Source organism: Mus pahari, chromosome 20 (genome assembly GCF_900095145.1).
Source record: "Mus pahari chromosome 20, PAHARI_EIJ_v1.1, whole genome shotgun sequence".
In the NCBI taxonomy this organism is placed as follows: Eukaryota; Metazoa; Chordata; class Mammalia; order Rodentia; family Muridae; genus Mus; species Mus pahari.
Window position 1 is genome coordinate 37,028,684 of NC_034609.1, and position 25,259 is coordinate 37,053,942.

The 25,259-nt window shown below is 42.3% G+C and overlaps 1 protein-coding gene across 1 annotated transcript in view; it reads right to left on the bottom strand.

The window, feature by feature from the left end:
* Adamts18 (ADAM metallopeptidase with thrombospondin type 1 motif 18) overlaps window positions 1-25,259 on the bottom strand; it is a 151,257-nt gene that overhangs the window by 65,319 nt on the left and 60,679 nt on the right. The window contains exons 4-10 of the mRNA XM_021220096.1: window positions 16,549-16,831; window positions 14,116-14,309; window positions 13,790-13,873; window positions 11,929-12,088; window positions 9,260-9,365; window positions 5,089-5,226; window positions 2,373-2,526 (exon numbers count right to left, since the gene is read on the bottom strand). Of these exons, the coding sequence (XP_021075755.1) occupies window positions 2,373-2,526; window positions 5,089-5,226; window positions 9,260-9,365; window positions 11,929-12,088; window positions 13,790-13,873; window positions 14,116-14,309; window positions 16,549-16,831 (1,119 nt within the window). The remainder of the gene's footprint in view (window positions 1-2,372; window positions 2,527-5,088; window positions 5,227-9,259; window positions 9,366-11,928; window positions 12,089-13,789; window positions 13,874-14,115; window positions 14,310-16,548; window positions 16,832-25,259) is intronic.

Sequence of the window (25,259 nt, forward strand, 5' to 3'; positions counted from 1 at the left end):
GTGTGTGTGTGTGTGTGTGTGTGTGTGTGTGTGCGCGCGCGCGCGCTTGCACATAAGTATAGGTGCTCCAAGAAGCCCAAAGACGCTGTCAGATCTCTTGGAGCTAGAGTACAGGAATTTATAAGGAGCCCAGTGTAGGTTTGGGAATTGTACTCAGGTCCTCTGGAAGAACAAGAAGCACTCCTAACCATGGAACTATCCGTCTACCTCTGTAGACATGCTTAGAACTGCCATGTAACCCTGCCTTTCTAGGAGCAATGGTGAAGTTCATGAAGATGAAACAGTAAAGGTTGAAAGACTTAACAAGGACGGCACAATGAAAGCCTTGAAGATAAATGCAAAATGTTGGTTAATGGGGTTTTACTGTGTTGAAAATGTGTGTGTGTGTGTGTGTGTGTGTGTGTATGTATGTATGTGTTAGAGCACAGCAGGGCACTATGTATGACCATTAGAGGTGTGTCCATGACTCAGGTTATAAGCAAGATTAGTGAAATACCAAAGGCTAGTTCACAGGGAAAACAAACCCACACTCAGGAACCATCCATCAATCGCACCTCCCCCTCCACTGGCATCTTAAACTGTCTCTGTTAACACAGACTCCCCAGCTCCCTTCCAGACAACCAGGCATCTCTGAGCCAGCCATCATTTAGGTGATTTCATTTAGAGTTTTCATTTCCATCCACTATGCTTCCCAGGGTCAACAAAGGCTGAGATAGCATCTTTAAAAATATGATGTGGCACCAGAAAATGATTAAGGCAAGGTACCGACACCCTACTCACCGCCTGACACAGAACAGGCATGACCCCAGTGGAATGCGACTCATTCAGGAGCTCCCTTGAAATTCTAAAGGGAACCATACTTATTACTAGCACCATACTTACAATGTGTGCATATTCAATGACTGAGAAAGCTGGTGAATCTCAAGATGAAGTGAACAACTTCATACTCAGGAGACACATTCTACAGTGAGTGGGTTCCTTCCCCTAATGCTGTGATTTAACAGGCAAATTGAAAGAGCTTTAAACCTGCTCATTTTTTTTTAAAACCTACCATGCGTAAACACTTGCCAACACAAAGCCCATGTGTTGTGGAGGATATGCCCAAAAGATGCACCTGTGGATTCATTTTTTAGCAGTAGTGCTTTTAAATTGCATTCACTTATGTTGCTCCATGTCAAACCTGTGACTGGATAGATACCGTTTCTCAAGAATGGACTTCTGTTTAATAGGTGAGTTCTCTTTCTGAAAAGCATAAAGCTACAGAGATACCACACAAGTCATGACTGAATTGTCAGATCGAGAAAAACTGGTATCCAAGGAAGGAGAGGAGGCGGCATAATTTCTATGTAGGTGATTTGTTTTGTTTAGATTTCATCACTTAAAAGTTCTGTGGCTTTAGGCAAGCTGGATACCCTCTCTGGGATGGAAGGGAGAGGGGGGCACTAACTTTTACTTCAAAGTGGTTTTGAAGATGGGGGTCAGGTACAATAAATCTTTGGGCGGACCGCCTTTTGTAGTACGGAGGGCCATGCAGAGACTGTGGGAATGAGGGTGGTGGCATGGATAGTTAGGATGACAGTGTGGCTGCTGATTTGTGTTGCTATGGTGATGGAGAAGGAGCAATAGGGGGAGGAGGGGGAAGAGGGAGAGGATAAAGAATGGAAATAGTGGAGGAAAGAAGAGGAGGCTACCAACTGCTATTTCCCATGCTTCGTATCTCCCACCAGACACTGGAAATAAACGAACTTTAAAATCATGGTCCATGCTATCGGCATTGGGGCTACAACATTGTCAGGAATGCACCTCTGGACAGAGCGCAGCACTGTTTCTCTTATTTCTACATTCTAGAATTCTGTATTTTCTCACTTATCTTTGCGGCAATCTTGGTTCCCTCGAGAGTGGATTCGAAAACCATGCTGAGACTCTGAAAGAGGAGGTCGACTTCCGGTACCAGAGAGAGTTTGTCTGCCGTATTAGTTTTCTTACACAGTGAAGGGCACACGTTTATTCATGACATGGTGATTTTGGAACACACCACTTTACGCCCGCGTAAACACAACAAAGGCCTTGGTTAGCAGGAGCCATCGCTCTCAGCTTTACCATGTAAAGCCTGCCAGCGAGAAGGGGGAATATTTTCTTCCAAGGACACAGACAACTGGTATTTAAACCAGGCAGACGTGGTCTATGGGGGATAAGCCTGGATAATTCATTGACAGGAAAATTACCACTTAATTATCATGCCAAACAAATGACATTCTAGAGATAACACAGATGCTAACCTTTGGCCTCAGCAAACCAAATGTTTATCCTTTTGGTAGGTACAGGCACATAGCATATCCTTAATGCAAGTTAGACATCACAAGGAAACCTACCTTCATAGCCCCAAGGCTGCACAGCTTGGCTTTGGCTCCAAATTGCCACTTACATTGCATGTCGGCATCATAAATCTGTCCCGGGAGTTTGTCCGGATATTTATACTGTCCCGTTTGCTTGGGCTCATCCACCAGACAGCCAGCCTGCGGTGTGCTGCATTGATAACACATCCTTATTAACGGCTCGGTTCATCTGTGACCTTTTCCATTTAAAACTGCACCTCTGTGAGGGCAGTCATGCAGAGAGGCATAGAATGTGCTTAGAGACACAGGCATGTGTTTAAAGTTTTTTTTTTTTTAAATGTATGTTTTATTGCAAAGAGTTAGTTTCGTCTAAAAAGGTTGGAATGTACACTGTCATGAAGGGTTTTATAGGGGGCTGGAAGTTCTGGTCATCTAACTAATGCACACTAGGATTGGGTAGGAGATGGAAGTATAAATATAAGTGAAATCTCCTTTCTACAGTCTCATCCTAACAACACTGGACTTTTTTTTTTCCTGTGAGTCTACTGTAGGGTTAGCATTAGCTTAAGAAATTAAAGCACAAAATAAGTCAGACACAAAGGATATCTGTCTTCATGGGGTTTTAAGTGACAGTATACTTCTTACAGATAGGACTAAGAAGAAATAAGGATGTACGTCGTCTCAAAAAAGCTTTACAAACAAAGTTATAGCCAAAGAATCAGGTGGTTCTGGTTGTGGTGTTGTAGGCCTAGAATCCTAGCATTTGGGAAGTCGAAGTGCGGGAGGGGGCGGGGGGTCAGGAATCCATAATCAGCCTTTACTACAGGAGATGTTCAAGGCCAGCCTAGGCCTATGTAAGAGACCTCGTGTAAAATGTTAGAGCACCCCATATAATAAACTTTAGAGTCAGGGGCAGAAGGCAGAAAGCTCCCCTGAGGGGTCTTGACAATGTGGTAAGGATAATTTTTAACCAAATAATCTTACTCTCAATTTATTTATGTAATCAAACTGTGCCATCACTAAGGGGTTAATTAGTATGTGATATTAAATGCAAATATGGAGTCAGATACAGGGAGGTACTGTCAACTGCACATCCATAATGACTTTATATAATTCTCGTAGACCTCCTTAAGGATTATGACTCCCACAAGGGCTGTAACGTTGATAAAACAAGAAAATTAAATGTGCTTAACCCAGCAGTGAAGGTCATGTCAATCGCTGCTGAAGCTATCATTACTATGAAAAGCCATGAACGACAGCGAGGCTGTGATGGTAATTTAATCCACATGGAGTTGATCTTGATTTAGGATATTTACTGAACCCATTCTCACATGAGGTAGGAAAGACAATGTCAATCCCCAAACAATGAACCTGAAATTAATATGGAAATAGAGAAGGACGAGGGTTGTGATAAATCAGCAAATTATCTGTCCATTTTTTACTATGTGTTGGGCATCGGTCAGCTCTACATGCTCACATGCAATCTGCCTTGTTGATGTAGCTTTTCTGTGAACATTTCCAGCTAATACACAGTAGCATAGGTGTGAACATATCAGGAACATCAGTTCGTCATGAAACTTCACTAATATCTGGTCAAAGGGGGAGTGATTAGAGCAGACATATCTATGTGTTATGTCAGATCTATGTGAATCAACATGGACTAAAAATATGGAGAGACATACCTGTCATTAAGCACTGGGTTTTTTTTTTTTTTTAAGCTTACTCTTCTTTTTTACTTAATTCTCTGTGTGTAAGCATTTGGCAGAAGTCAGAAAAGGGCATTCCTATAGCTGGAGCCATGGGCATTTCTGAGCCATGCAACCTGGGTGCTGAGAACCAAACTCCAGCCCTCTGTAAGAGCGACTGGCACTCTTAATTGTTGAGCCATCTCTCCAGCCCTGGTTCATTTGTTAAAATATAAATCAAACACCGGGCTCTCCTAAGTTCTATAAGCAGGTGTGTTAGATTAAAATAATTAGCCAGTAAAAGGCTATATACATCTAGGAGTTCTGGGAAAGAGGGAGGTGAGGTGTAGAGAGATAGGTTATGAATGTTAGATTTTAGGGTCAGAATGGATCTAAATGTGAGTCTTGAGCCTGTAGTGTTCCAGCTGACATACATTAAGCAGTATTTTTTGTGTGTGCCTGTGTGTACGTGTTTCCACATATGCGAGCTTCTGAACGTCACAACCCAAGCATGCAGGTCAAAGGACAACTTGCAGAAGTCGGTTCTCTCCCCATCATGGCACTCCCCAGGGTGGAACTTAAGTTGTCAGGCTTGATAGCAGGTGCATGTACTTGGCAATATGTGGAGGGACTCTAGCAAAGTAATAGGACTTCAGTACATTTTCAACAACCAGATCATTACAGTTATCAGTGTAATCATACTAGGAAGTTTTAGTCTTTCTCTTCAGTGAGATACCAAGAGATATTTCCATGGAGTGTTTGCCATGGGGTTCATTCCCTTTTCGGGTGCTAGATGTTAAACCTGGTACTTTCGTGTGTGTAAGGCTTGCACTCTACTGATAAGCTCTGTCTGTAAGCCTCCTTTTTAACTCTTTATTCTTTAGCCTGGCTCTGAACTTACATGGTAACCCAGGTTAGACCATTGCCTCTCAATCTTTCTATCTCAACCCCCCAAGCAGTCACAATGGCCAGCCCATCCACCAGGCCTGGCTGGAATATTTGCTTTCATACCCACTGGATACTGCTACAGAACTGGTCACAGACCCCTGGGATTTTGTCCGTTTTACCTGAGGAATTTCTTTAGATACTGTCGGCTGCAGGACGACCATGAGAACACCCCATTGTTTCCAGTCAGTGTGGGTGACATGATGTTGCCTTCTGCCTTCCTGCAGGGGTTGCCTTCGCCATCATGAACCATGCCAAAGCTGAAACAGAAAGGAAAACTGCCTTCTGTGAATCCATGTTCCACATTACCACCAGAAAAACGGGGAGGGCCGGGGACACCTAGACTCAGCAGACCCAGGTAGGTGACAGAAATCATGACAAAATTAGTTCATTTGATCTGCTGTATAATTTCTGCAGAAAAAAAACTCCAAGAATGTTAAAGACTTTATTATTTATTGGCCGCAAAATTGAAGAATGGTTTAATCTGCTGTGTATGTAAAGGCTAGGATGTCTTAGTTAAGATTCCTTAGGTTAGACCAGTAAGATGGCTCAGTGGTGAAAGACACTTGTGGCCAAACTTGACTGTTGGGAGTTCAATCGCTGGAACACACAGGATATACACACATATGCACAAACACACGTGCATACACACATGCAATCACATAAAATAAATGAGTAAAATAATAAATGTTAAAAAAAAAGAGTTAACTGTCTTAAAGCTTAGATGGCTAATTTCTAAAAATTAAAAATAGCTAGTTTCTCCTGTCACCAATGCTAGAACTATGGTAGAGAAGTTCAGAGTGAAGAGAATGTAGGCACAGGAGAAAGTAATATAAGCCCTTTATGGATATTTGTTCATAAAGCCAACACCATATAAATCTTCCCTCAAAAGATGATCAACTGATTAAACTCTCTAATTCAGATTATAACTGAGTCTCCTCATAAAAATAAAGGTCTTTACCAAGTAATGAGGAAAGCTGTTCAAAACATATGAGAGAAAACCCAGAACCTCCCAGCCTGTTCGAGAGCACTGTAAATGGTTTCTGAACACAGTTCTTTCTATGACATCAGAATAATGAATTCCTTTGCAGAAAATAAGGATTACAATATCATTTCAATGCATAACGTGGGGGGCTGAAGAGGTGGCTCAGTGTTTAGGAGAGCTTGCTGTTCTTCCAGAGTACTCAAGGTGGTCCCCAGTACCCATGACATCAGGTGGTTCACAGATGCCCATAACTTGGATACCCTCGTTGAGATTCCCTAAAGATGACACGGACTGTTCCTAATTGGTTCCGGGTCTCCTTGCATGCAAAGCAAATGTGTTGTCTCTTGTTGCCTTAGGACATGTTACAGAATGCTTCTGCAGCCATCTTTAGAAAATATTCATGAAACAAAGCACATTTTGTGATGTTTCTTTTACGAGGAGCAAAGCACAGACAGATGTTTATATGAATTTACCATGAATTAAAATGGTTCTTAATCTGATCATTTAAGGAAATAGAATCCTTTTTTCCCCTCTTTTTGGTTTTTGAGACAGGGTTTCTCTGTGTAGCCCTGGCTGTCCTGGAACTCACTCTGTAGACCAGGCTGGCCTCAAACTCAGAAATCTGCCTGCCTCTGCCTCCAAAGTGCTGGGATTAAAGGCATGTACCACCACTGCCTGGCTAAAGTCTGCCTCTTAAGATTACATTTGTATAAGCAGTTATAATTCCTATGGGAAAAATAATATTATTATATAGCTTTTGATATAGCTTTTATACAGCTTTATACCTTTTGAAGGTAGGTTCTAACAAATGAGGATGAATATATAGGACTTTGCTGTGAGCTATGCCTTCAATCTTGACATTTCTTTGCAGTGTTCTTTCCAATTTAACAAGCAAGTGGAGGGTGGCTGTATACTGGATGGTCATCAACGAACTCCCTGGGACTTAGAGGTGACTATTCCCCAAAGCATATTTACTAATCTCAAAAGACAGACATTTGCCAAAAAGCATTTCTGCATTCTTAGCTTTGCTAAATTCAATTCTTTATGCCTATGCAGGGAGCCGAGGGGATTTGTTAGAGAGACATTCTTTCTAAATACACTCAAGCCTATGAATGAAGAGCAAAAATTCCAGAAGGAGCGATGAGGAGCAAAGAGATTAAAGCTATTGTTCAAGGAGGGGAAGCTGATTAGTTAAGAGCCTCACTAGAAAGTTTTCTTGGGCAAAAGAAAACCCAATTTGAACTCAATTTTGAGTTTCAAAGTTTTGCATTTTCAAAAGTACTTTAATCCAGGAATTCTTCTGGAAGATGCTTTCTTTTTGCTCATTTCAAAAGTCCTCCCCAAATCCCGGCCACTATCTGCTTCACTAACTTCATGCCAAAAAGGCCACATGCCAAGGTCTGATCTTGAAAATGTACTTCACCTCTGCACATTCTGTGTGCTCATGCATGCATGCACATACTTGTGTGCACATTTGTATGAAGCCCAGAAGTTCAAGTTCAGCTCTGATATGGCTCCTTGGGTCCTCTTCACTTTTGTTTTTGAGGTGGCATTTCTCATTGGCCTAGAACTCACGTATTAGCCTCCTGCTGGACAGCCACTGCGTCTTGGGCATCTTCTAGCTTCGGCCTCTGCCTCCCTCAGTCCTGAGATTACAGCAGGGACTCCTACACCTGGGGGTTGAACTCAGGTCCTAAAGCTTACACAGCAAAAACCTTACTAATCAAACGCTCACCCCAGCATCCTTTCTTCTACCTCTAACACCTCTCTTCCACCCTACCTGAAGACTACGGCTTGTTTTCCTTAACGAGTGTATTAGATTTGGGGTTCAAGATAACTTTTACTTGTAAGCAAGAACATTTTTCATAGCCAGTATTTTGAAAACTGAATATAGTATATCATTGTACTAGTGGGAGTAGATTTATATATTAGTATGATTAGCTTGTTTTATAAAAGGATGAGTCAGCTGGGCGTGGTGGCGCACGCCTTTAATCCCAGCACTCAGGAAGCAGAGGCAGGTGGATTTCTGAGTTCGAGGCCAGCCTGGTCTACAAAGTGAGTTCCAGGACAGCCAGGGCTATACAGAGAAACCCTGTCTCGAAAAACCAAAAAAAATAAAAAAAAAATAAAAATAAAAGGATGAGTCATTTTAGGGGTGGGGTGGCTTAGGTCTTTAGTACTTGGAAGGCTAAGGCAGGAGGTTCACAAGTTCAAGGCCAGCCAGGGAAATGTCCTGAGAGATTGTTGCCACATAATACAAGTTAAAAATGAAGGGATGTATAAGACTTAGCTGCAGCGAATGTGTTTACTACACAAAGAGGTAAAAGTAGAATGGGCTTTAAATGTCTTCACCAAAGCAAAACCTTAATGAAAATAAATAACGTAGAAGACAAGAGAATCAGGGAAGTAGTGTGCAGTTCATTTGCAAACCCAAAAACCTTAAATGATATAACATGTGATGTTAAAAAACAAAAACAAAACAGACATCAATGACTGGTCTTTACTGAATGTGTGTGTGCACATGAGTACATACATATGATAGAGGTCAGGGGATAGCCTTGGGTATCATTCTTTAGGTACCTTTTTCCCTTTGCTTTGAGGCAGTGTCTCTCACTGTCCTAGAATTTATCAGGTAGACTAGGATGTCCAGTTAGTGATCAAGGCTAGTATTAGGGTTAGAGAGCTGCCTCCATATGGCTGGGTGAGGTGGTTTGAATGAGAATGGTCCCCATAAGCTCCTATGTTTGAATGTTTGGTCCCCAATTGGTGGAACTATTTGGGGAGAACTATGAGAACAGTTCTTATTGGAAGAGGTGCACCACTGGGCTTTGAGGTCTCAAAAGGCCAGGCCAGGCCCAGATTTTTCTCTGGCTGTCACCTACCAATTGGAATCTAAGCTTTCAGCTTCTGCTCCTGGGCCATGCCTGCATACTGCCGTACTCCCTGCCATGCTAATCACAGTCTATGCCTTTGAAATGCTTTATTCTATAAGATGCACTGGTCATGGTGTTTCTTCACAGCAATACAAAAGAAACTACGACACTTGGATTACAAGCGCGCACCGCCATAGTTGGCTATTATCTTATGTGAGCTCTTTGGATCAGGGTGACATCCTTTTACTTGCGTGGCAAAAAGTTTAGCAACTGAGCTTTCTGTTAACCCCTAAGCCCTATCAGAGTCCACAGTTTGAAGCTCTATACAAGATGAATCCCATGTCATTGATATGATCAATAATAATCACTAGAGGAAGACCAAAGGTTTACTTGGCCAGTTTCCCATAGAGAGTAATGAATTAAGAAGCCACTCACTTGTGCCCTGACTCATGCGCAATGGTGAAGGCCAGGCCAAGTCCTGTGTCTTCATTGATGGTACAGCTTCGATACTTACTGCACATTCCACTGATAGGAGCAAATCCTATTGAAAGATCAATTTCAAATATTAACACTAATTGGGCATGTATATCTAGAGTTTAGTGGATTAGTACATTTAAGGGTTTTCTCTTTTGCAGAAGAGTAATAAATGTCTTTATTGTCACAAAACTTTATATGACCTATTTAAGTTTGTTATTAGTGTAAGAGAAATTGATATAATGATAGTTATGGCCAGGTATAATGTTAGCTTAAGAGTCTCTCCACTGTCTAAGGGTAGGATATACTTTCCAGTTCTTTCCTGACCTTTCTCTGAAGCAGGAAACACAAACATGCCCAGGTAATATGTACAGATCAAATTCACTTTTCTCCCATTCACGATCTGGCAAGTGTCTTCATTCTCCAAAGTTACCTCCCCACAAGAACGGCTATACAATCATTCCCATCATCCTTTGCTTCTATCTTGATCAACCTTATAGCATATGGGTGGGTGTCTTTTAGTTCCAGCTATGTCCATTAGAACACAGCTTGGTAGCCACATAGGGTTAAATCCATACTTGTGATTGGATGCATGCACCTCAATACCAAGCCAGCAGATCATCCAGGAAGTCTAATATGCAGGCACACATACGTGTCATGGGTGACATTATCATTTAACTAATGTGTTGCTTATGCCACATGACAAAGTTAAGGAAGGACTGTAGACTAGCTGATAGAGGCCACAGAGATGCTAGATAAAGAAAGGTGACTTGGTTAATATGAGGCTCACAGTGAAGCTGACTTGGTGTCTAACTGGCTGTTTCTGGTTTTGCTCCCAGTCCTACCTATTTATGGCCTGGATATGTAAAAGTCCTGGGTTTCCTAATATATGTTTTTGGGGGGTTGTGTGTGTGTGTGTGTGTGTGTGTGTGGTTTTTCTAGACAGGGTTTCTCTGTATAGCCCTGGATGTCCTGGAACTCATTCTGTAGACCAGGCTGGCCTCCAACTCAGAAATCCATCTGCCTCTGCCTCCCAAGTGCTGGGATTACAGGCATGCGCCACCAGTGCCTGGTTTTGGTATTTCTAATATATGTTTAGAAAACACCATATATTATACTATACATGTAATATGTGTGTCTAAATTTCAAATTAGAATCTGAGATTTAGGCAGTTGAATCAGTTTGCTTTGGGCAGCATAGTCCTAGGCCTGGATATTCACAATGCGTATGTGAATGTTTAAGCCCGAGTGACATGCTCCTTAAAGAGAGTGACCTATGGAGTAGATCAGGGACTGATTCCTGGTGGCATGCTTGCTGTGCACAAGCCTTTGTTTATATGTTTGTCTGCGGTTGTCTCCTCAGCATAACTTCATTAGAGAAAGCTTCACTCATTGGTTTATGCGCCATCTGCAACTGGTTTCTCGCTAACATATCAGATGTGAGTAGTTGCCACTTTGCAGAACAGAGCATATTTACTGCAAAACCCTCTACAGCAAAACTTTGCAGACCTTGACATGTGTACTGGCTAGTTTTGTGTCAACTTGACACAGCTGGAGTTATCACAGAGAAAGGAGCTTTAGTTGGGGAAATGCCTCCATGAGATCCAGCTGTGGGGCATTTTCTCAATTAGTGATCAAGGGGGGAGAGGCCCCTTGTGGGTGGGACCATCTCTGGGCTGGTAGTCTTGGTTCTATAAGAGAGCAGGCTGAGTAAGCCAGGGGAAGCAAGCCAGTAAAGAACATCCCTCCATGGCTTCTGCATCAGCTCCTGCTTTCTGACCTGCTTGAGTTCCAGTCCTGACTTCTTTCAGTGATGATCAGCAATGTAGAATAAACCTTTTCCTCCCCAACTGCTTCTTGGTCATGATGTTTGTGCAGGAATAGAAACCCTGACTAAGACAACATGAATAGCCCAATTTGTCCAAAATCCAAAAGCTCAATTCCTACTATGGGTAATACAATGGAAATACAGCAAGCAAGTGAACAATACTATTCTCATGGTGATTGGCTTGTGCAAAAAAATGGGAGAATGGTGTCCTTCAAAGTCAAGGAGCTTATTAAAGATGCCACCAATGACCAGTGACATGGTGAGGTGTGACGACAACCAACATTTCTTCTCTAGCTTCCCAGTTATGTGGTCATGGTGCTTATGGAATAACCTAAAACATGTTTAGTCAAATGACTGTCTTCATGTCACTGATCATCAGCTGGGGCAATAAAGAAAAATACCAACTAACTGAAATACAGATGCTTCATACCACAAGGAATCCAGTAAAGTAAAACCCATTCACCATGGAGCAAGGAAGCTATTCCACAATTTAAAGACTTAAATACAGTGAAGTGTCACATAATGACCTCAGGCAACAGTGGGATATTTACACAACCATGGTCCTGTGGGAAAATCGTGACTAGGGATGTCCCAGCCATCTCAGATTCTGTGAGTACACTCTGAGGTGTCCGCTCAGACACATTAGCTCATGACACGGTTCTCAGAATGTGTGATGGGGACCGTAAGTGACACATGAGTATTATCAGTTCCCTTTGATGAGACTCAAAAGGGCCACATATCCATCAGAAAGTTGTCATCCTCCCAGCTAGTATGTGTGCATGAGAGATCTGGGCGTACCATACCTAGTGTGTCACACGGTTCATTCTTCCAGGAACAAATGTCAAATCCTGTGAGGAGGATGGCGTGGTCGTGTCTCTTGCTATTCTTTCCCACAAGAGCTGACTGCCACTGACAGAAGCTGTTTAGAGACTGGTCTGCGTGGTGATTGATCAGCAGTCCTCCCTATGGGAAAGGTGCAGGGATTAAAGAGTGATGATTGTGCCAGAGGAGAGAAGGCTGACATTGTGGCTGTGGAGGCAAATACAGAAGTATCATGTTTCTAGGAGAAATTATTAGTAGGAAAAATAAAAGCCACTGAGCCAAGCTCTACCAAAAAAAAAAAATCTAGTTTAGGTTAATATAAATTTTAAAGTAAGCTTGAATTTTCAGTATGTACTTTCTAACTATATTGTTACAATAAAAGTTGCTAAATTTTGTATATTTATTCATATTGAAGTTCAATAGTTTCTTCAATAAAGTGTGACAAAGACAGCATCCATAGTTTACTTCTCTGTGACATTTGGTACTAAAAAGACTCCGAGCAATCAATAACATAATGCAAGTTTACCAAATGGCAAACCACTTACTAGGCTCTCGAGAGTAAAGCATTAGGGCTGGAGAGACAAAGGCTCAGAGGTTAAGAGTATTGGCTGCTTTTCTGCAGGATCCATGTACAATTCTTAGCATGATATGACAACTCACGATTGGCTCTAACTCCAATCCTGGAGGGCCCAACTATCCTTGCCTCTGTGTGTACTAGGCACACCGATGATGCACATATACACATGCAGGCAGAACACCCACACAATCAAATAAAAAGAGAGAAGACAGAAACTTTCCTAAAACAGTCTTTTTTTTTTTTTTTTTCAAAATCTTTGATTAGGCTAATCAATGAGTTGGGTCAAGACAAATGTTTTAGACAGTAATTTTGTCAGTGAATCAGAGTGCTGCTGGCTTCAGTACCCTTGAGCAGTTTGTGAGTGGCACACCAAAGCATAAGTATTACACACACACACACACACACACACACACACACACACAATCTTTTTAAAATTCCAGGATAACTCCAGAGAGAGCAAACTCCTGTAAGTCTCCACACCTGAGCAATTAGATCCCCTTTCTTCCTCTTCTCTCTGATTCTCTGGGGTTCACATTCTTTGTTAGGGTTGGAGGTGAAGAGAACAAGCCCTGGGGGCTTTGAAAACTCATCTGCCTGATTGGTGAGATCATAGGGAAAGATCCAGCTTCCAGACCCCAACACTGCAGAGCAGGGAGCGCCTTGCAATTTAGCACGGTATTATAGGGTCTGTTTTTGCAATTTGCCCAATTCCTGTGCCATGCAACCCCACCATAATCAATTCAAGGCAGCTTAAGGCTCCTTTGTTTATTCTTTGTCATTCCTAAATTGGTGCTTGGGAGACCATAGACTTACTACAAGAATGTTATGATGGATTACTTCTAGTAAATTCTCGAAATGTGCTTTCGTATCCACCTTGGTGTTGGTTGGTATATCTGAGCTGTAAAGCTCCATCAACTCTAAAAAATCTATGACTAAATTAACCTTTATCATAAGAAATAAGTATACGAATACTTGCACTTTGTACATTAGCAACATTATACTTAATATTTACATACAACTGTTGACATATCTATGAATATATTATCTAGATTAACATATCAAGTATTGTTTTGTGATGATTTAGCTCAATGACGAGATTGAGAAATCCCTTTTAGGCTGCACTTTCCCTCATGAGATGGTTGGTATACTTTCAAAAATGAGATTCAAATGACCATTTCATGCATTTATTGGTATACAGTAGGTATTCAACAAATGCATCCTGAACAGCAGAACAAATGGATGAGTAAGCAAAGTTTTCCACTTACAGGTTCTTCTTCCAACAGGATTAGGCTCACAACCACAATGTTTATGTCGCTGCCAATGGTCCCATCTTTGAATAGGCTAGAAACCTGTTGGGACAATTAAAACCACATACAAGTTTCTAAAGACACAATTGTACATGGAAAGAATTCGTCGGACACATCGATATGGGTGTAGGTTTCAATCGTACCAGACACGAAAGTGATTTTTTTTTTTTCACAATGCAAGTTTTCCAATAAAAATCAATTGTGGCTAAGCGTGAGCCATTCCATCCGCACAAGGAATTCTTTGTCTTAGGGGTATTAAGGGGGTTCCTGACAATGCCCCTTACCATGTTCATGACTGTGAGAATGTACGTGGTAACGTCATCCTTGCCATGCTTCTCCACCATCTTTGCATCTGCCACCACGAGGGTCTCCACATTGAGACCGTTTTGTGACTTTCCAGCTGACCTTCTGGGCCGCCCTGGGCCTCCATATTCGTCAAACCGTAGATAGGCGTCCTCTGCAGGAGGCTTGGGGGCATCTGCGAGAGACAGAAGAGCATTTGGAAGGAAGACCAACAGACAAAATCTGGGTGACATAGGCTGAGAGAGATGGGAAAATGGGGAGGTGACACTGGGTGTCGCTGTTGTCACCTGCCCTGGGGCTTTGCACCTGAGAGTCCCTAGACAGATGCTTAGCTGCATGGATGGGTGGGCTGATTGACAGGTGGACCGATTAGTAGATTCAGAAATGTTAAAAGTGCTCAGAGGTAAGTGAGAGAAAAGAAACTATAATTTCAGTTGGTAGACAAGGCAGATCAGCAAAGGAAGGAAAAAACCCTCATATTTATCCCTTAATGGAATGTATTGACTCTGTAATACCAACAACCAAAGAAGCGGCTGGCAGAAACACTACCTTGTATAAGCAACTGTGCCAGCTCCTGTTTGTGTGAGGAGCCCTCATCTGTCTGTGTTGAACAGTGTGGGACCTGGTTGTCATCTGTGGCTACCAAGTTAGTGGGATGTGGTTGGTAAACAAATGGATCCAATTATATAATATATTAATATATATTATATATATAAACTGAAAGAGTTCAACTATCTCTGAAGTAATGAAGTATCTAAAATCTACCTTTCCAGCATTGAATCTTAGGAAATCTATATACAAATGAAGTACTTCCAATGGAAATTTTGTTATTGGAATTGATACTGAGTTATAAGAGCAAATTAATTTCCTTTCCAGAATATAACAGGAAAGAGAAAATACAATTCAATGGTAATAGTTTGCTACATAGTTTATAATTGAAGAGCTAGATAAAGTGTTACTGTAAATAATTTGTTTTAAAATTTTTGTTATTTTGTCAACAGATGTTATGGCTGGTGTGTGTGTGTATGTGTGTGTGTGTGTGTGTGTGTGTGCGCACGCGCACATGTGGAAGCCAGAAATTGACAATGGGTGTATCTGTGTATCTTCCTCCATCAATCTCATATATGGACTCAGGGTTTCTCAGTTGAACACAGAGCTTGCCAATTCAGCTCATCTAGTTGCAATGTTTCTAATAGATTCTGTTTCCACCTTCTTCATGAGCAGAGATTACAGGGTATTTGAGGGGAGGGGAATCTGGCATTGATATGGGTTCTGGGTCTGAACTCTGGCTCTCATACCTGTGTAGCAAGTACCTCATTACCCTGAGCCATCTCCTTAGCTCTTGCTTTTGATTTTTTTTTTTTTTAATGGCAGAATCTTATTTTTAATGGCAGCCTGGGCTTGAATCTCCTATATAGTCAAAATGGCTTCAGAATCCTGATTCTCTTGCCTTCCGCTCCAGAGTCCTTGGATCACAAGTATACAACACAAAGTTTGCTTTAAACTGGTTTTGAACATAGTTGGAAAATGCAAATGTACACTTGGTTCTTATCTGTTGAATTTCGCAAGTCTAGAAAAGAGCAAAGAGACTGGAAATACAGCTTGGCTGGTTCAGAGCTTTACTGAGCATATGTAAGGCCCTGGGCTTGATCCAGGCTGTGCAGGGAGAGGAAAGCACTTTTTTTTTGGGGGGGGGGGGGTTTCAAACAGGAGCTCAGCTGGGCAGTGGTGACGCATGCCTTTAATCCCAGCACTTGGGAGGCAGAGGCAGGNGGATTTCTGAGTTCNAGGCCAGCCTGGTCTACAGAGTGAGTTCCAGGACAGCCAGGGCTACACAGAGAAACCCTGTCTTGAAAAACCAAAACAAAAGCAAAAACAAAACAAACAGGAGCTCACTATACAGGTTAGGCTAGCCTTGACCCTGTAATTCTCCCGGTTCACCCTTCCAAGCATTGATATTATAGGTATCCACCACTGGCTTATAGGACATGCCTAAGAGTCCCTCCGCTCATTGCCAGCCCCCTGTCAAGAGTCAATATTCCTGAGAGGTTGCCTGAGAAGTCTCTTCCTTGGGTTTCTAGAAGGAACACTCGGCTGTGAATTCATCTCTAATTTTCTTTTTTCACTATAGAGAGCTGGGTACCCTCTCCCTAAGATCACAGAAACTAAAATAAGATTAATATCTTTGCTTAAAACTGGGAGATGCTAAAAAGGAAAAAGACCGGTACATCTTTCCTAGTTGAAGCTAGGAGAGCCACACCTTCAACACCGGGTCCACCAATCTTTTTGCTAGGCGGCATCCCAGAACAAACTGCGCAGCCTCACTGACCTGCCATGTCAGCGAACCCAGCTGCCCCCAAGACTCCCCGCTGAGGCCCTCTTCAGAACAGGACAAGGAAGGTCTCCTTACATACATTTCTTGCGTCGTCCACAAAAATGCCGCGTTTGCCACCTTCGATGGTTGTACTCTGTCTCGTGGCTCTGGGAGGCAGGGGGAGTGTGACTTGGGGAGTGACCAGGATATGTCCGCTGGGAGCCAGGGTAGTCTTGGTACCACCTGACCCTCTTCTCTGCTGTCCTTCTGTACAGGACGTGAGGATGGTGGCCCGCAGGCGAGCTGTAGTTGTGTTCCTGGGCCAGCAGCTGAGGTAGCGGTGAGATGAGGAATTCATTGTCTCGGGTCCTTATCAGACCTGACTAGAAAATTCAAACACAAAGAGCACACTCATGACTCCATGCGGTGCCTTGTCCTGGGTTGATTCTTGGCATCTTTGCATTGATTGCTTCCAGTGAGGAGGCACTGTGTACAATAATTGCTATCTATTTGCCTTTTAAAAATTACACGTGTGTGTGTGTGTGTGTGTGTGTGTGTGTGTGTGAATACATATGTGCACATTCATGTATGTGGAGGTCAGAGGACAATTTATAATAGATATTTCTATCCTCCTGCCACATAGTCCCCCTGGGACTGAACTCACATCAGCAGGCTTGGTGGCAAGCACATGTACCATGCTAAGTTGTCTTACTGGTCCTGCCATGTCATGTTTTCTCTGCACTATTACATACGACTGTTACAACTCCAGTTTTACACAGCAGATAACAAAGACTAAGTGGGCTGGTACTCTGTCTCCTAAATCTATGTTAATCATTGGGAACCCATCAACTGTATTTTTTCAAATGTATTTTATGGTAGTAGAGGGTTCAAATCCAGGGCCTTACACATGCTGATTATGCCATGTATCCTTAGGCTATCTGGCTAGGCTGTCAATATTTCATGTTTTTTTTTATTTATTTGTATATTTATATGTGGTATATGTAAATGTGGTTGTGTACTTGTGCAAGTGTGTGTGTGCTTATGCATGTGTGTATGCTTATGCATATGTGTGTACTTGTGCATGTGTGTATATGTATGCATATGTGTGTGCTTGTGCACATGTGTGTACTTGTATGCATGTATATGTGCTTATGCATATGTGTATATTTGTGCGTGTGTGTATATATGTGTGCATGTGTATGTGCTTGTGCACATGTGTACTTGTGTGCATATGTGTGCTTGTGTACATGTGTGTGCTTACACATGTGTGCATATGTGTGCATGTGTGTGTGCTTATGCATATGTGTATGCTTGTGCAGATGTGTGTACTTGTGCATGTGTGTATATATGTGTGCATGTGTGTGCTTGTGCACATGTGTGCTTACACATGTTTGTGCTTATTTGTGTGTGTACTTGTGCACATGTGTGTGCTTGTGCATGTGTGTTGTGTATGCATGTGTATGTGTGCCTGTGTGTGTGTGCATGTGCCTGTGTGTGTGCTCCATGCATGCATGTGCAGGCCAGTGAAGGAAAATGTTGGGTACTGTCCTCTGAGACCTGGAGCGAGGCTTGCAGCCAGTTTGCTCCCCAAATCTTCCTATCTTCATACCCACAGCACTAGAATACAAATACATAAAGCTATAGCCCGATTATTATATGAGTGCTGGGATTTGAACTCGGGTCCTGATGCTTCTTGAGCAAGCACTCTTAGCCACTAAGCCATCTCTCCAGCCCCTAGAGCAGTGAGTGGTTCTCAACTGTCTGAATGCTGTGACCCTTTAATACACAGTTCATGCTCTGGTGGCCCCCAATCATCAGTTATTTTCATTGCTACTTTAAATTGCAATTTTACTACAGTTATGAATCACAATTTAAATATCTGTCTTGGGCAACCCCAAATGGCTTTGCTACCCACGAGGAACCACTACCCTAGACTGATGATGCTAGTGTTTTTGAAGGAGTGAGCTAAGGCATGCCCTGCTTGAATGGCTTTGACTGGAAGACACCACTGAGACCTGGATGGAGAAGTGAATATAAAAACAACTACTGGCTTATGTAGTAAGAAAAGCAAAGCAGTGGGGTAGAGAGGATGACTGACATCGGAGTTTAGCTCTCTGTCAGAGTTCAGCTTGGCGTTCCTAAAAGAAGCCCCAGAATACATGATTTGGTCCTGGTTGTTCTGCCCTGTCAGAAGTTTGCTGACTTCCTTCTGAGAGGTTACATCACAGATATTGATATATCCAGGGCCTGGGGACAAAAGCAGATGGCTCCATTTGCCAGGCACACAACTGGGCGCCTGAGTCCTCATCCTTTCCAGGTACTGGCATTTACAAAAGGAACATATGGTCCATGGAAAAGAGGTTACACTCATGTCTTCATGGAGATTATGAGAGAAGAGAATGAAAAGTATTACAAAGTCATAATTGGGCTGGGGAAATAGTTCAGTCATTAAAGTGGTTGCTATGCAAGTCTGAGGACCCGAGTCTGAGCCCCAGAATACTAATTAAGACATCAGCAGGCATGGCCGCAAACTCTCGCCATCCCAGCAGAGACAGGAGGATCCCTAGGGCCCATCGGACAGCCTGTCTAGTGAGTTCCAGACGGATGACATAACCTGCCTCAAGAAACAGGATGACGACTTCTGAGGAAGGACAGCTGAGGTTGTCCTCTGGCCTCACACGCATGTACATACACATGTTACCCCTCACACATGAACACACAAATACATAAAAACTAAGGTAAGCAAAATCCCACCATTCCAGAAACACCCTCTATCATATCCCTCGGACAAATCTCTTGGATAGATACTCATTTGCTCTACTCGCCCCACCTACGATTAGCTCAGGCAATGCTACTAGAAACTTCCATCTTTCACCTTGACACCTTCTACCAAGTCCCTGACACTACCTGGAATTCTCATCAACTATAAATCAACATGTATAGTGCTCTCTACCATCCAAAGGCTTGAACTTCCCCACAAACTGGCTGTTTCATGAGTTAGTTTTCGTCCTTTGAAATTTTCCAGTAACTTCTTTGGTAACCACCAGTAGGTGTCTCCGACCCATGCACATTATGCCAGAGCTTCATTGGACTTTTTTCTTTGGCCATCCAGGTGGTTAGTGGAATGTTGCAAATGCTAGGCGCTGCTATATCATATCTTCAGAGAAGCACTGACATCCATTCAGAGAAAGGGACTACCTGTTCCCGTCCCAAAGGATCACAAACCACACAGTCCGTTGTCCTCTCGTCTCTCTCCAATGAAAGAAATAAAATCCAAGTCTTTCCGCTTCTAATAGAACATATCTGTAATAATACAGACTGCACAGGGAGCCCCGGGGTACTCCGCATGCTAACAGACAACAAACATTTGTTTCTTAGTCAACAAATGTGTGACAGCGTGGAGACTAGGCTGAGAGCAGGCCATCAGGAGAAAGGAAGGAAATCAGGCTTGGGAAGTGAAGAGAAATCCCAGTTGCAAGAGCAGGTGGAATCCTGGGAATTCCTGAGCACTTGCCTCCAAGCCAAGCTGGCCCCTCCTCTAAACTACATGTAGACAAAAGACACTATTTACAGCCCTCCCTAGACAGAGGCATTACTGAAGGAAAAAAAAAAAAATGCCTCAAAAGCTCTCCACCTTGCTCGACTTCCTTACTTGGTTTAACTTATATCCTTAAAGTCACAGTAAGTGCCTGGACTGGATTGACCAGTTTGGAAGTTTTCTTTCTTTCTTTCTTTCTTTCTTTCTTTCTTTCTTTCTTTCTTTCTTTCTTTCTTTCTTTCTTTCTTTCTTTCTTTCTTTTTTCCTCCCTAATTCAAGAAGACTCTAGGCTGCTCAAAAGCAGAGGGGTCATTTCTATGTTGAGACATCGATAAACTGGTCATCAAGAGGCAGGACAGAAAGATGTGGTCCACTCACTAGACAAGAACAGGGAGTGGGGAGCGGGGAGCAGGGAGCTCCTCTCCCTGGTGTCTGATTGAAGCCTCTTGCCATTGAGAGGCAAGGGTCACACAGCATGATGTCATCATTTGCTGTGAAACAATGTTGAGTTTATGGAGAGATGTAAATATGGGGATTAAAAGAGCAACATTCCCGATGATTATGATGATGAAGGCCTCTGTCCTTCCCTGGCTTCAATTTTCCTGGGAGTCTCAAAAAAAAAACCCTTTACACTAAAAAGAAATGCATGGTGCCCCCTTAAGGGCAGTGGTTTTATTTTATCAGATTTAATCCCATCAAAGGTGCCCCTGGAGCCTTCCTTAATCCCAATTATCAAGAAAGAGGCAGGAAAGGCGGTGGAGTTCTTAGCAATCCTTTGAGATGTAACTTAAAAGACACCCAAATTGAGTTTGTGGGTGTTTTTCAGCCGCTTAAGCCCACACCCACAGGAGTGGGCCCTACCCCTCCCTCCCGTTACTTCTCTTTATATCAATTCCCATACTTCAATCTACATTAAAACAGTCTCCTAACAAATGCCGGCTGTGCTTTCTACTGGGTCTGGAATGTGTTTCTACGCCTAAGTCTAGACTCCAGCTTCTCTTGAGTGGATACCTCTGAAAAGAACCCTTCAGGCCTCTCCAGGAGGGAGTGTAAAACTGTCTCCTGCTGAACGCCCAAGTCAACTGATGGGCCTGTCTTGAGACAAACGTACTGGACCTACATACTTCAGTTCAGTATGAAGTGTCTAAAACAATTCTTCATAACAGTAGAGGGATGGCACCGTGCTAGATAATTAAGAAAGGAGACGATTCTTTTCCAGGGATCTGATGAAAAGCAATGTAATTTAGACAAAGACACAAACTATCGTTTAAAGACACAGGCCGAGTGCATCTAAATTGGATCATCTATGTCTTGGGAGTGTGAGGCCTTTTATACTTAACTAAATCAACCTTCTGCCTAAATACAGCGGAGAAGGTGGACTGTGGTCCCCGTTTGCTTCTAATTCAACAGAAAAACAAAACATAACGCAGAGGGAGCTTGTAAATACTACAAATGAAAAGAAATATAAAGAAAAATATGTGGTGTTTCTGGGAGGGAGACTAGGATTCTAGTGGAGAGAGAGAGAGAGACAGACAGACAGACAGACAGACAGAGACGCTTTTCTGGTGACAGCGACGTTCAGACCAGACGTTTCCTGGTCCAGGCAGAGACACTGGATGGAATGCAGGAATGGGCTCACAGAACTAAGGAATGAAAAAGTGGAGGCACGCTGGAAAGTTGGGACCAAAGTGCTTTGCAAAGCCAATAAGACAGACAGCCTAGGTGTCCCCGGACAGAGAGGACAGAAGAGGTCTCCAGGATACTGGGCTGGTGACATCATAAACTATGGGAGGTGAAGAATTTGTCAGAATAACAGATAAGCAGAACAAAACGGCATTAATCAGGAAAAAGAAAGGTCAGCGCCCGACTGTCTCCCCTCCACCGAGAACGGCAGAGACGGTGGCAGAGGTGGCGCCCCCTACTGGGCTCTGCAGAAAGACCAGCATACATGGTATATTCTAGTAGTGTTTCCTCTGCCTCGATTTTAAAGAGACAGACTGAACCCCTAAATTTAAAAGTAAAGTACATACTGACCAAAGGCCAATATCCTATTCTGATACCTTATTCTTTTTACTTTAGGTAATTAATATTAGCCAATAAAATTTTTTGAAAACTTCGAGTACTACATTAGTCAAAATGAATATAAAACAGTTCTTCAGTCCAAAAAACGAAAAGAAAAAAAGCAGCAAAATTTTTAAAAAATTGTTTTTAAAATGATATGATATATTAATAGCTCTTTATTATTTTAAAATAATTCAATATATTAATAGCTCATAAGAGATGCTCATGTTTTAAATCAAACCTTTATTCAATAAACTTAGCTGTCTATGTGTATATAAGTATACACATGTATATTAATATATTATATACATTTCACACACATAACATATATGCATATATATACATACATGCATACATACATACATATTAAAGCTTCATGGAAAATACATATGTGCTTTCTCCAAAGATCAGATTTCAATTCTCTTAGAAGCTTTAAAGATAAGAAGAAATGGAAGACTCCTGATAAAGTTAGTGGTGACTGGGGGCTTAATTCAGTTTTGAAAGTTCAGTGTGGACAGTCTTAAAGAGCAATGAAAGTTAGGAAGCTGTAAGCTCCTTTTTCAATTTGTATCCCTGGGCCTTAAGATACCCACCCCTCTCCCCCACACACACACCTAAGAACACCTTAATGGACTAATGATGAGCTACAGCTGAAACAGAGCTGCAGATGAAATGATTGTATAGACCTTAAACAAATCTCTTGAATGGTAATAATGACCGTCTCACGGATAATGTAATTCCACTTCAGTTTTTACTGACTTATAACGGACAGGTACAACCAGATACCTCTCAGAAGGCTCACCAGAAACTATTAGTAAAGTCCTACCTCTATAGTCATCATCAAGTTCGATTTCACTTTTTAATTTTATTCTAGCCATAGTAACTTTTAAAATGTGGTTTCTTCAACCAAGATAGTCTTTCCTTAACTTGTTAAGATTTTATTGTATATGTATGGTTGTTTTGCCCTCATGTACACCGTGTGTGTGTGTGTGTGTGTGTGTGTGGTCCCTGTGGAAGGCAGAAGAGAGCAACAGACCCCCTGGATTATGGTTACAGATGGTTGTGAGCTACTGTGTGGGTGGTGGGTACTGCAGCTGGGTCCTCTGCATGACTAATGGGTGCTCTTAGCCCCCCAAGCCAACTCTCTGCACCCTATATGGTCATTCCTCTTAAAGATAGATGATTTGATCCAAACCATTATAGTAAAGAATAGATAACTGATTCTTCACTGCCCTATTTGTCTAGTCATGCTAAAGGCAATTTCCCAGGTTGGATTCAACAAAAGGCTTAAGGAAAAGTGGTCAGTATTGAAACAAAAATCTGGGATTTGGAGGCAGGAGACAACAAAAAGTAAGGAGAGAAACCCAGGTCTCAGAGCAAAAGCCACAGCAGTCTTCCACGGGGGCCAGCCTCTGTGGGATGAGGATGTTTATGGATTTCTGTCCAGAGGCAAGAAGATTTACTGAAGGATTTGGGTGGAATGACACAGACATAAACAGTTCAGGAAGATTATCAAGAGAATGGCAGAGTTGAAAGATGACATGGAAGTGTCACTGCTCTTTAGATGGGCTCGAAGGCTCTAAGTGTCTACTGCTGGTTTGTTTTTTATCATTTTCATCTCCTATACAGAACCAGAACTCAGAGCTTCCCTGAGTGGAGTAAGTCGATCTTTGGCCAGAGTGTGTTATGCCATGAGCTTTTTAGTAAATAGTCACACAAACACACATACACACACATACATACACACAAACACTCACTATACACATACACACACACATTCTTGCTTCTGGGCAAAAATCCGTAAATATCTTCATATATATTCATATATACATTATACACATATATAGAAATACATATATATATATATATATATATATATATAGAGAGAGAGAGAGAGAGAGAGAGAGAGAGAGAGAGAGACAGACAGACAGACAGACAGAAAGACAGGAAGACAGACAGAGACAGAGAGATAGTGGCTCTCTGAAGAAATAAAACCAAGGAGATGAGGAACTGTGATGAACTGATTCACCATAAACTGTTTACTGAATCCCAGGAAAGAACAAGTGGGTTCATCTGGACCACTGCTCGGGCCAAGAAGAGGACACCTGCTGATGTTATGCCCTGAGATAACCAACATGGGTAGCTTACTCCATTTCCTACAAAGTGTATTAGTTCTAGGAGATGTAAACAGAAACTCTGTCATCCACATATGCAGAGATGGAACAGATGACCTGGCCGACCCTCAGGTGTCCACATGCAATCCAGAAGAGATGAGATACCCAAGATTCCCTGTTGTCAATGGGAAAAATATCTCCCATATTTTTGGGGGGAGGCAGGGGAAGTGTATATTTTAACAAAATATTAGTATGTCCTATCTATTCCTTTATCTCAACATCCATGGATTGGACTCACAATGCTATTTAGGTGGAGATTAAGAATTTCCAGATTTGGGCACCGGGGAAAGTCTTCATGAGTAAAATGCTTGCTGCCTCAGTGTGAGTATCCAAGTTCATATTCCTAAAACCTATATGAAGCAGGTGTGGTAGTATGTATGGGATATAATCCCAGTGTCCCCATAGCAAAGACTACAGAATCCCCGAGGGTCACAGGTCCCTGATATGTACTGTGGTTAACAAGGGACTCTGACCTAAACTAGGTGGAAGGTGAAGGCTGATACAGGAGTCTATCCTTATGAAAACACACACACACACACACACACACACACACACACGTGCGCACATACATAATTTCCAGGTTGGTATACTTTTGGGTGACCTCTTGCTAATGTGAGTTCATTGAGATTAACTTATAAGATCATGGATCACTGACGGCTACAGCACCAGAAAGACCCAACACCCACCATTTGACTTGCCATTTGCTGTAAACGGTGGCATCCCAAGACCATGTCCATCCAGGGAAGGAGTAGAAGTGACTGGAATCTCTGGTGAGATTCTCAGGCCTCTCCATCTTCATACTAAGAGGGTATTGTCAACAACTTCCTCACCAGCCCCCTTGTCTGCCATTCTGCTCCACACCCTGACTTGACTGTGGGCCAAGCTACTCCATGGTTTCCCACACCAGCTCTACTAGATAACCATCAAGATAGAGATAATACATCAAACATGGGTATGCAGACACTAAAGTTCCTTCCAGAATCTAGCAGGTGCTTCAATTAAGTATACTTAATAGACGTGGTCAATAGTTCCTAAGCG